Source organism: Tupaia chinensis, unplaced genomic scaffold (genome assembly GCF_000334495.1).
Source record: "Tupaia chinensis unplaced genomic scaffold, TupChi_1.0 Scaffold145652_1, whole genome shotgun sequence".
Lineage (NCBI taxonomy): Eukaryota > Metazoa > Chordata > Mammalia > Scandentia > Tupaiidae > Tupaia > Tupaia belangeri.
In genome coordinates, this window is record NW_006205509.1 from 3,227,073 (window position 1) to 3,239,681 (window position 12,609).

Below are 12,609 nucleotides of genomic sequence, written 5' to 3' on the forward strand. Positions count from 1 at the left end.
AATCCTGGACCTGGCAGCTTGCTTTCTCTCTCTCTCTTAGACACACACACACCCACACAACACACACACACACACACACAGTCTCTCTCTGGTCAAATTAAAATAAATGAATAAAGATAAAATCCTAAAAAAATTTTATGCTTCAGTGCCAATTAAACTTTTGCAATGAGGTTATGTTAAACAGTAAATAAGTAACCCTACATTGTTAAGGATGTATTTTTTTTCCTTTTCATTTTAACATTTGAAGATCACCTGAAGAGGTGATTTCTTTATAAAGGTTAGTGATGTGAACAGATTTATGCATATCTAATAACCTGATATGCACTGTATAACTGTTCTCTTCAGATACTAATGTGTGTGTGTGTGTATATGTATATATACATATACACACACACACACACACAAGAACTAGCTATTGTGCTCAGTAGCTGTAGGCTATTTTTATTTCATCTGGTAATGTCTAAAGCCATTTCTGTTGCAACCTTTTTGCTTCTCGCCTTTCACCTGTTTTTCTACCACTATGTGTATATAAACAGATATTTTTCCTCTCACCTGTATATAAATGCCAGAAAAGCCTTTTATGTGTCTGTTTTCCTTTGAAAACATTTCTGTTCCTCTGTCATTTTGAGACTTGGTTCCTTTTTGCTTCGGTGCTTAATGGTTAAAATTCCAAGCCAATCGTTATATATTTTTCTAGGCTTTTCCATAGGTGTGTGCAATTGGTGAATAGAGACAGAGATAAAGTGAGAAATAACTCACTGGGGTGGTGGCCATGCCACAATCCCTTCTCTCCATTCTGCTCTTGGGATTTGGGGCATGCATACACAAATGCACGGCTTGATTCTTAACCTTCCGTGTTCAGGGCTCAAATTGCAGTCCGCCATGTGGGAGTCTATTGCCTTAACCACCGTGCCACCTGCTGGCCCCAAGGCTATTATTTATGTAATAATTATATGTATAAGGTAATTGCAGAAAATAATTCACAGTCCTAACAGAAAAACACTGATTTCTGTATGAAAATACAGAAATAGACATTAGACAAAGACTGCCTTTTTCCCATACGTTTTCATGTAAGTTGAACTTTAAAGTCTAGTAGATTCTTTATCTTCTTTTTCTTTATTATAAAGATGTTGTGATAGTCAGTTTTGGTGACCACATTTAAAAAGAGAAGAATTGCAAATCATATGTATTTAAAAGCTAGATTATTAGAAACAAAACCTCTGTAATATGGATCTGGCACAGAGGAATACAAGCCCCTTGGATTTTTCTTTCTTTCTTTTTTTTTTTTGCCATAGGATTTGCAGGAGAGAGTCAGAGAGAGGGAAAGTAAGAAATCACCCCCAGGGAGTATGGCCACACTGAAATCCCTTCTTCTCTTGGGATTTAGGGCATACTTACACATATACACCTGTACAGGACTTGAACTGTGGTTGGCCATGTGGGAATCGAGCGCCTTAACCAAGAGGCCAACTGATGGCCCTGCCCTTTGATATTTTTAACTCGTAATGGAGAGTTTTAGCCCCAGACTCCTAGAAAGCAGTGACATGTAAGTTAATATGATGTATTAGCTGACCCATTGCAATGACTTAGGCCCTGAATCAAGACCAGTGGTTTGCTGTAGCTGTTGGTTTCAAACAGGAGCCTATACACACACACACACACACAAGAACTAGCTATTGTGCTCAGTAGCTGTAGGCTATTTTTATTTCATCTGGTAATGTCTAAAGCCATTTCTGTTGCAACCTTTTTGCTTCTCGCCTTTCACCTGTTTTTCTACCACTATGTGTATATAAACAGATATTTTTCCTCTCACCTGTATATAAATGCCAGAAAAGCCTTTTATGTGTCTGTTTTCCTTTGAAAACATTTCTGTTCCTCTGTCATTTTGAGACTTGGTTCCTTTTTGCTTCGGTGCTTAATGGTTAAAATTCCAAGCCAATCGTTATATATTTTTCTAGGCTTTTCCATAGGTGTGTGCAATTGGTGAATAGAGACAGAGATAAAGTGAGAAATAACTCACTGGGGTGGTGGCCATGCCACAATCCCTTCTCTCCATTCTGCTCTTGGGATTTGGGGCATGCATACACAAATGCACGGCTTGATTCTTAACCTTCCGTGTTCAGGGCTCAAATTGCAGTCCGCCATGTGGGAGTCTATTGCCTTAACCACCGTGCCACCTGCTGGCCCCAAGGCTATTATTTATGTAATAATTATATGTATAAGGTAATTGCAGAAAATAATTCACAGTCCTAACAGAAAAACACTGATTTCTGTATGAAAATACAGAAATAGACATTAGACAAAGACTGCCTTTTTCCCATACGTTTTCATGTAAGTTGAACTTTAAAGTCTAGTAGATTCTTTATCTTCTTTTTCTTTATTATAAAGATGTTGTGATAGTCAGTTTTGGTGACCACATTTAAAAAGAGAAGAATTGCAAATCATATGTATTTAAAAGCTAGATTATTAGAAACAAAACCTCTGTAATATGGATCTGGCACAGAGGAATACAAGCCCCTTGGATTTTTCTTTCTTTCTTTTTTTTTTGCCATAGGATTTGCAGGAGAGAGTCAGAGAGAGGGAAAGTAAGAAATCACCCCCAGGGAGTATGGCCACACTGAAATCCCTTCTTCTCTTGGGATTTAGGGCATACTTACACATATACACCTGTACAGGACTTGAACTGTGGTTGGCCATGTGGGAATCGAGCGCCTTAACCAAGAGGCCAACTGATGGCCCTGCCCTTTGATATTTTTAACTCGTAATGGAGAGTTTTAGCCCCAGACTCCTAGAAAGCAGTGACATGTAAGTTAATATGATGTATTAGCTGACCCATTGCAATGACTTAGGCCCTGAATCAAGACCAGTGGTTTGCTGTAGCTGTTGGTTTCAAACAGGAGCCAAGAGTGATGTTTTCCTTATGGTCTGTTGGCTGTTTACTGCCCCAGTGGGAATGGCCTATTCAGTTGGAAGAAACAATCTAGAATGTATTGTTAATGTTTGTTTTACAGAGCAATTAAACTATGTTAGGTGTAAGAATCAGAGACCTTATGGGGATAGAGACGTAACCAAAGTAATCTAAGAGGTTTTCAGTAAGTTCATAGAAAATGTGTATTATTGAAAAGCCATGTGTGGATTTTTTTTTTTTTTCACCAAAATAAACTCATACTCATTTGTTGTAACATGTCTGAACAGGATCTAGTTTGAGACACTAAGAAGGATAAGGCATCAGTTTGAAAAGAGCCCCTATCTGACCAACATGACTTCTACTAAAATGAAGCAAGAACAAACGTCAGATATATGGTGAATATTGGGTGGAGGACTGGTGAAAGAAATCATTAATGCTTTGTGAAAAGTTTATGGGGATAATGCCTTAATGAAATCAGTTTTTAGATATCCTGGTTTTGAGATGATGTTGAGGATGGTGTCTGCAGTGACAGATCATCTGCTTCAGTTTTCAAGGAAAAAAATTAATTTTGTTTGTGCTGTGATTGAAGAGGACAGTGGCTAACAGCAGAGACAGTAGCCAGCACCATAGACAACGTCAGTTTGTTAAGCTTGTGAAATTCTAACTGAAAAATTAAAGTCAAGCAAACTGTCTCCTTGATGGGTGCCAAAACTTTTCCCAGATTAGCTATAGACAAGAGCAGAACTTTCAATGAAAATTTAAACAAGTAGAATCAAATGGTGAAGAATTTCTTTGAATTGTAACAGGAGGGATTATGTGGCTTTGCCAATATGATCCTGAAGACAAAGCACAGTTAGGGCAATGACTACCAAGAAATGGAAGTAGACAGATTAAGAGCAAGAGTCATGGTAGCAGTTTTTGGGATGTTCAAGGCATTTTGTTTGTTGATTTTTCTGGAGGACCAAAGAACAGTAACACTCCTTATTATAAGTGTTTTAAGGAAAACTTAAAAAAAAAAAATGTGAAAGCCTTGGCAGAAAACACCTGGAAAGCTTCACCAGAGTTCTTTTTCACCATGCACCTTGTTTGAGTCCTCTCATCAAATGAGAGGTTTTGTGGTGATTTCAGTGGGAAATCATTAGGCATCTACTTTACAGTCCCTATCTGGTACCTTCTGAATTCTTTTTTCTAACTATAAAGGAAATCTTCAAAGTGCATTAATTTTTCTTCAGTTACTGATGGTAAAGAGGACTGCATTGATAAGGTTAAATTTCCAGGGTTGTAAGTTTTTTCAGGATAGACTAAATGGCTACTGTATCATCACTTATAAAAGTGTCTTGAACTTGCTAGAGCTTATGTTGGGAAATTATATATAAATCTTCTTTTTTTTTTTTTTTTTTTTTTTTGCCATAGGGTATGTACATTTGCCTGAGAGAGACAGAGAAAGTGAAAGAAACTCCTCTGTGCCCCCCTGGGGAGGCCATGCTGTAATCCCTTCTCCATTTTCTTCTTGGGATTTTGAGCACACACCCACATGCACCTGGTGTGAGTTTTAAGGCACTGGGTCCAGGATTTTTTTTAAAGCCACTAGGTCTGGGACTCAAACTAGTGCCTTAACCACTATACTACCTACTGGCCCCTAATTTTTAATTTTTATTATGTTTTTATATATGTAATTTAATTATTTTACTTCATTTTATTTGACCAGAGAGAGAGAGAGGGAAAGTGAGAAAGCAAACTGCCAGGTCCAGGGCTCGAACTGTAGTCAGCCATGTGGGAGTCCAGCACCTTAACTACCTTGCCACCTCTGGCCCCTATTTTTATCTTTTAATTAAATTTTCCTGCCAATTTCTGAAGTCATAGTCACACATAGCCATTCAGAGGCTCTTTGAGTTCTGTTTTCCTTTTCTTCCCTCCTCTGTCTCTCTTGTTTGCTTACTTTGTGGCTGTTAATCTCATTACCCATTGTTTTTTAAGCACCATAAGGTATTCAAAAAGTTTACGCAAAAAGCATGTATTTTTTTTGGCAAGGGTGGGGGGTCCATAGGGCTCATGTGCTTGCCAGAAAGACAGAGACAGAGAGACAGTAAGTGAGAAATCACCCCCCAGGGGGGTTGGTCATGCCACAATCCCTTCTCCATTCTCTTCTCTGGATCTTGGGCATGCACGCACATGCGCCTGGCGAGAGTTTAAGCTGCTAGGTCCAGGACTCAAACCGTGATCAGCTACATGGGAGTCCAGCGACGTAGCCATTACGCCAGCTGGTCCCTGCAAAAGGCATATTATAAAAACTACGTGGAGAACCAGCAGATGGTTGTGGAGGTTAAGGTGTCTGGATCCCGCATGGCTGACTGTGTAGTTCAGTGATTCCCAGACCTTGTGACTTGAAAAGCACACCAGACATATGTGCATGTTTGCCCGAAATTCTGAGAGCAGAATGGAGAAAGGATTACAGCATGGCCACCCTCACTGAGAGATGATTTCTCACTTTCCCTGTCTGTGTCTGTCTCCAGCAAGCACATATTTCCTATAGCAAAAAAAGCTCCCAAACTAAAACTATGGATTTCAGAGTTTTTTGCACTAGGGTTTGTATTCCATATTTCTTTGAACTTATTGAAGTCCCCTTGTATTTTATTTTCATTTACATTTATACTTATTGTCTATACTAGACTCATCACTGGTAAATTTAGATATTGACTACAATTACCCTCAGAAGGAATATGCTTTTTCAATGCTTATTGTGGTAAAATAAGTGCCTTAACCACCATACAACCTACTGGCCCGTTGCAACCCATTTTTAAATGTACAACTCAAATGTTATAAAAAAAAAAAAATCCACAGTGTTGGGCAGTCATCACCATTTTTCCAAAAGTTTCCCGTCAGCCCAAACAGAACCTTTGTACCAGTTAAACAGTAATTGTCTTTTCCCCCTCCTCTCAGCTCCTGGTATTTTGTCTCTGAGTTTTTCTCTAAATTTGCTTTTTTCTAAGATGTTATTACTAGTGCGTGCTTTACATTCTATAGCAGGAAAAAACTATTCATGCTCTTGGATCTTGTCTCATTTGTTGGGCATTCTATTAAAATCCTTTTTTGAGGCTCAGCCTGTGGCATAGTGGTTAGGTGATTGGATCCCACATGACTGATTGTGTGGTTCAAACCTGGACCTAGGAGCTTTAGAAACACTGGGCAAGCGTGTGTGGGGGCCCAAAATCCCAAAAGGAGGGAGAAATGGAGAAGGGATTGTGGTATGGCCATTTTCTGTGAGTGATGCTTTTTCACTTTCCCCTCTTTAGGTGAGCTTACATGCTCTCTGGCAAATTAAAAAGAAAAATTGTTTTTGACAAAAGGCAAGGAATGAGGGAGGGACCTGAGAATTGCTTTGAGTTTTTCTGAAAACTGTAGCAAGCTTAGCATATTGGTTTTCTTGATACTGCTGATAGTCTTTTCTCTTTGTTTCCTAGGACTTGGATGTTGTGGGTGATGGTATGCAGTGTCCTCCTTCACCCTTGCTTTTTGATCCTTCACTAACCCTTGATGATCATTCAATCAAAGAAATTGCTGAAGGCCCGGTGGATATCTTGGCAAGTGAAGACCGGGCTTCCCCCATGTAGTGGCTTGGCTAGGCAGAGGGTTTCTTGCTGGTTAGCATGTACTCCAGGAAGTAGGGGTGTCATCACAAGTAGAGTATAAAGATGCCCTAGATGGCTTTTGCTCAGTGAGTACCATAAAAGGAAGGTACTTTTGAAAAAATAACTCTTTGTGCTCCCAAATGCTCTTGTTGCTCTGATTCTGCAGATGGATTCCCTAGAATACCTACTAGTAGGCCCCTGATCCTCATGTCCCAGATTAGTTCATAAATTTATGTAAATAAATGGTTGATACAAGGAATCTAGGTAAATCGTACTCATTAGAGTTTAATGATGGGAACCAGCAGTTAGTGTAATGGCTATGTCGCTGGACTCCCACGTAGTCGACCGCGGTTCGCATCCTGGACCTGGTGGCTTAAACTCACGCCGGGCGCGTGTGCATGTGTGCCCAAGATCCCGAGAGGAGAATGGAGGAGAAGGGATTGCGGTGTGGCCATCCCCCCTGGGGGGTGATTTCTCGCTTTCTGTCTCTATGTCTCTCTCTGTCTGTCTGGCGAGCGCACGCGCCCTATAGCGAAAAAACCTCTCCAAAAAAAAAAAAAAAAAAGTTTAATGTTGGAATTGTTCTCATTGTGTAATATAGACCAGTACTATGATTTGGCCTCTTTCTCTGAGCCATGGGTGGGATACCAGTGGCCCTGACTGAAGACCAACAGTTATACTATAGCTGTTGGTTTCAAGAAGAGGCCTAAAGGACTGTCTTCCTATGGTCTGTTGGCTGTTCTGGAATCTCAGCAGAGAATGGCCATTTCATTTGGAAGAAACAACACACAGTTCTCCTCCCATTGAGAGAGCCTCAGGAATGCTGCAAATAGTGAATTCTGACTCTGAGGGACAGGGATAGCTAAGCATGGGGAAACAGCTACCCAGAGTCATTCCTTCTGTCTTGCTCTTGTTGTCTACTTCGGCATTACTAAGTCTGTTCATGCTTCAGATTACAATGAATGGATTTCTAACCAAAGGGCCTTTTGATTTTAACAGGGCCAGATGCAGATGACTGGAGACGGGTGCAGATCCCAGGGATCTCGAAATTCTGAGAAAACCTCTGCCCCACTGCCTCAAAGTGGATTGGCTACTGCAAATGGCAAGCCGGAACCCTCTTCTACCAGCTGATAGTTTGTTTTGGGAACCATATGACTGGTGGATTTAAATTTCCCATTCTTCAGACAATATTTTTCATCATCTCTCATAAAACAGGGGCAGACTAGACTGCCTTGTTTTTCTTCTGGATTATTGAGTGCTCTAGTCAAACACAAAACCACATTTTAGGGGATTGGACCAGTAGTGTTCCACTCTGGGCAAGGGAAGAGAAAGAACTGGTTCCTGTGAAAGCTTCTGGGATCGAGTATTTGGAACTATACTTAAGGGGAAAGAGACATCTTTGTAATGGAATTTCCCAGCTTGTGGACAGAAATCCTCACAGGTGGTTAGATGGAAGCTGCATCGGAGTGGTGCCCTTGAATGAGACTGGTGGTTCCAGTGTCTGGGTATTTTTGTCCACAGGCCTACATATAAGCCTTTTGTCACCTCCACGTAGTTGGGTGGTCTGAACCCGTTTCCCCAGTGAACTGATTCTTAGGAGAAAGTAGCCCAGAGGACAGGGCTATCAACCATCCATCTTGCTTCTTACCTATGTATTGATAAATTTCTGTGGTGGCTATCCTATGTAAAATATAGTAAAATTTTATTGTATATAGTTTCTATTAAATGTTAAAAGAAATGTTATGAAAATGTAAAACAATCACCTGAATTGAATGCATGTTTTGTTTATATTTGGATCATCAGTCTTTTTTTCTTCTTAGGAAATTGTCCTGTAAGAGAGAAAACAGGGAGAAAGTTAATTTTCAATAGCTTACTTTGTTTTGGTTAGGAGGATAAGGTAAAAACTATAAGAAGTAAATGAAGGGGTCACAGGTGGCATGTTGGGGTGCTGGACTCCCACATGGCTCACTGCAGTTCAAGTCCTGGACCTGGCAGCTTGCTTTCTCACTTTCCTTCCCTGTATTGCTGATAAATTTAAATACATATGTACATACACATATACATACATACATACATACATACACACTCTAAGAAAAAAGTAAATGGAAAGTGGTAGGATTTCCCTATTAAAACTAACCTTTTCCATATAGCTTCTTTTTGCCCTCTACTCTATGCTTACCTCCACTCCCATTTCTTAGAATTAATGCTTGGTTATCTCCAAGTTCTTTGGGGGCTAGGAGTGTATATAAAACATTCATAGAAATTGGGCCTTATGCAAGATTACTGAGGCCTAAATTATCCAGACCACTTTTGATGCTGAATCTTAGAGTTAAGATAGGAATTCTGTTAGGGTTAAGATACTTATGTTACCTTTTGTGAAAAAGATCAAAAGATTACTTTCTATAAGAACTGTACTGAGGAGCATAGAAAGTTTTATATAGTTACACTGTCATCTTTGGTTTAAATATAGAGTTTAGTAGAAAGTAACTCAGAGGGTCCTTTAGATAAACTCCTGAAGAGATACCTTTAGTAGAGCTTCAAGTGATACTCTTCAGTTTGTGGTTCCCTTTTTTTTTTTCTTTCTTTCTATTTTTTGCTAGAGGACTCTTACCAGGTAGAGACAAGGAGAGGAGAAAGCACCCCACATGCAGAATATTCACACCTCAGTTCCTTCATTTCTCTGCTTTTGGAATTTTGTACTCACGTGCACATGTCTCTCATATATCTAAGCCATTGGCTCTGGGACTTCAACCATGTAGTTGGCTATGTAGTAGCTGGCTACCTTATCACCAAGCTATAGAGGCAGCCCCCAGTTTTATTTTCTTTTTATGGATAAAATCGTGTCATGTCCTGCCTCTGCCTCTAAGTTGACCTTGGACATGCCAATGCCTGGCCCTATTTTAGACAAGAAAATCTTTTTTTTTGAGAGTTGTTTTTTGCTGTAGGACGTGTGCACTGGCCAGAGAGACAGAAAGTGAGAAATCTCCCCCTGGGGGGATGGCCACACCACAATCCCTTCTAAGTTTAAGCCACCGGATCTGGGACTTGAACTGCGATCAACTACATGGGAGTACAGTGACATAGCCATTATGCCAACTGCTGGTCCTGACAAAATCTTAACTATGTTGCTCAGGCCAGACCCAGGCTCATGATCCTCCTGCCTCAGCCTTCGAGTTGGAGCTATGACTTGTCCTGCTAGTGCCCTTGGCCCTTAGGTTGAACTGGTAGTGGGACCTGGGCCTCACATGTGTTCCCAGCCTGTGGAGCACAGGCTCTTAGCACTCACCACTGGCTGGACGGACTTCCATATTTTATATTTGCTCTACAAAAACGAACACAGCTATGAATAAGAATATTACTGCTCTTGTAATAGGATTAGGTATCTTCCCATTATTTAAACAAAGTCGATAGACCATTAGCATACAGATCTCATGGTGATTATTAAAAAGTAAGTTAAGAGGTTCATGCATGTTTTTAGAATGGAGACCAGGGAACATGTAAATTCTGTTTTTTTTTTTTTTTGACAGGTTTTTGCCATAGCGTGTGCTCGCCAGAAAGAGAGAGAAACTGAGAAATTGCCCCCCAGGGGGGGATGGCCACACCGCAATCCCTCCTCCTCCATTCTCTCTGGATCTTGGGCATGCATGCACACACGCCCAGTGTGAGTTTAAGCCACCAGGTCTGGGACTTGAACCGTGGTCAGCCATGTGGGAGTTCAGCGACATAGCCATTATGCTAACCACTGATCCCCAGCCCTTAGAAATTCTGATGGCTGCTCCAGCACAAACACACCTGTGGTGAGTTGGGGAAGCCATATACAGCTACCGTTCTCTTCCGAGGTTTTGACTCTCAGATACAGAGAAAATGAGGGCCTACCATACCACTGAGAGTCTTTGCTGATGGAGTCCCAAGCCAAGCTCATGTGTTAGAAGAAATGGTCTTAATACCCCTTGGCTCGGTCAGTGGTAGGAAGTGACCTTGGTGTGACACATAGGAACAATTAAAACCCCCATCGCTGCAATGTGTTGTGGAGGCATAAATGGTAGTCATCTCCCTCCACTGAACATTATCTTTTCTGAGAGATGTTTGCTATAGGGCATGTGTGCTTGCTGGAGAGATAGAGACAGAGACAGTGAGAAACCACTCCCTAGGAGGATTGGCTGCGCCGCAATCCCTGCTCCAGACACTTGAGATTTGGGGCACACACACACACACACACACACACATGTGCCCCATGGTCAACCATGTGGGAGTCCAGCAACGTAACCATTACACCGTCTGCCAGTCCCCTTCCACTGAACATTCTAAATTTCCTTCAAATTTGGTTATCTCAGTGGTGGGTTTTGGTTGTTTACCTGGTGGTGTAAATCTTTCTTTAAGGATTTGCTCTAGGGTGCGTGTGTTCCCTAGAGGGAAAGAACGAGTACCCTTGGGGGAATGGCCATGCCCCAGCCCCTTGTCCTTCGTTCTCTTGGGATTTTGGGCATATATGCCATGCACCCAGTGTGTTTCTCGAACCACTGTTCAGGACTCAACACTGCACAGCTGGCCATGTGGGATTCAGTTGCCTTAACCACCATGCCGCTGGCTGGCCCAAAATCATTCTTGAGTCTCAAAAGCCTTTGATAATCACATGATTCTTAGTCTAGGGTTGCTGCACATGTTACAATTGTGAGGACTACCAAGCTTCACCTGTGGTAGACAAATGTTCATATCCTAATTCCTTAAGTAGTAAATATTAGATTATTTAAGTGGGCCCAATTCCTACCTCTCACCCTCTGCCATCCTTCCTGCACCCTACACTGTTTCTTGTATCTACAGCTGTTTTCCATGCCTTCCCCCCCACATATTACTGATGAAAGATCTTAATTAAACTTTGAATAGCAAGCACAGCTGATATATTCATAACTATGAGCACGTAACTGACTTTAGGTGTAAACCTTAGTGAGTAAAGTGAATATAAAGTAGCACCTAGCTGGAGCTATATAGCAAACTGCAGTCATTAAATAGGTATTTTTTAATTTCAAGAAAAATAGTTCTAGTTTTAATAGATCAAAGAAAAAATGTTCAGAGAAATTTGCTTTAGGTTAGGAAAAAGATTAGGATTTAGTTCAAATAATAGGTAGATGAACCTATCAACAGTTCAAGAGAAGACAAAAATCCTTAAATCTGGAAATGAAAGCATAAAGGAAAATCAGTAATGTTTCGATCAAAAGTCAAAAAATTTTATCTCATCAGTTTAGTCTCATGTAATGTCTCTTCTATTGAATTTGAAGTGTTGCTGTGGTCCGAGCTTTCCATTTAAACTCTGGCAGTTAACATACAACTCTGGACTTGTCCCTACCATTAGGCTGGCCATCATCTTGGTTGTATTTTTGTACTCTTATTTCTATATGTCTGATTTTAGTTTTCCTGGTATTGTACTCCCTTCAGCACTTCTTAGAGAGCTGGTCTGGCGTTGGTAAATTCTTTCAGGTTTTGTTTATCTGAGGATGTTTTTGTCTTTTTTCCCATACGAAAGATAATTTTGCTGGGTATAGTATTCTTGATTGAAACTGTTTTTCACTTAACACTTTGAATATATTTTCCCATTCCTTTCCTTGCATTGTTTCCAGTGAGAGGTCTGACTGATGATGTATCCTTTGAAAGTATATTGTCTCTGTGGTTTTGGTCAATCTGGCTATGATGTATGTGCCTTAGGGAAGATCTTGGGTTGATTCTATGTGGGGTCCTTTGTATTTCTTGGATCTGGATATTTGAGTGCCTCTCTAGGTTTGGAAAATTTTCTTCCAGGATTTCATGGAATAGATTATCAATGCCCTTATTAGTGTCTTCACCTTCTGGGATACCACTAATCCAGATGTTTGGGGGTTTAATGGTATCTAGTATTACTCATTTGCTATTCTCATTTTTGGGGTTATTTTTTCAAAGTTTATTTTTTGGTGAAATTTTCTAGGTCAAAGGTTCTATCTTCTACATCTGAGACTTGATCTTCTGCATGATCTAATCTACTTTTGATATTTTCAAGGGAGGTTTCTGGTCATCTGCTGTATTACACATTTTTTCCTAGTT

General features: G+C 40.4%; 1 protein-coding gene and 2 non-coding genes across 8 annotated transcripts in view; all 3 read left to right on the forward strand.

Annotated features, from left to right (window-relative positions):
- The window catches only part of KANSL2 (KAT8 regulatory NSL complex subunit 2), a 33,806-nt gene extending 25,492 nt beyond the window's left edge, over positions 1-8,314 (forward strand). For 2 of the 6 annotated variants that reach the window (XM_014584093.2, XM_014584094.2), the window contains 2 exons: positions 6,370-6,489; positions 7,537-7,668. In XM_014584093.2, the coding sequence (XP_014439579.1) occupies positions 6,370-6,489; positions 7,537-7,668 (252 nt within the window). Of the gene's footprint in view, positions 1-3,195; positions 3,304-6,369; positions 6,490-7,536 lie in introns of those variants that run through there. The other 4 variants (XR_001369726.2, XM_014584092.2, XM_006168225.3 and 1 more) reach the window with 4 other exon arrangements.
- Positions 2,847-2,981, forward strand: LOC114006101 (small nucleolar RNA SNORA2/SNORA34 family). The gene has a single exon (XR_003547863.1). It is a non-coding gene; the product is annotated as a small nucleolar RNA SNORA2/SNORA34 family (small nucleolar RNA).
- Positions 7,188-7,324, forward strand: LOC114006100 (small nucleolar RNA SNORA2/SNORA34 family). The gene has a single exon (XR_003547862.1). It is a non-coding gene; the product is annotated as a small nucleolar RNA SNORA2/SNORA34 family (small nucleolar RNA).
- Positions 8,315-12,609: the final 4,295 nt, after the last annotated feature.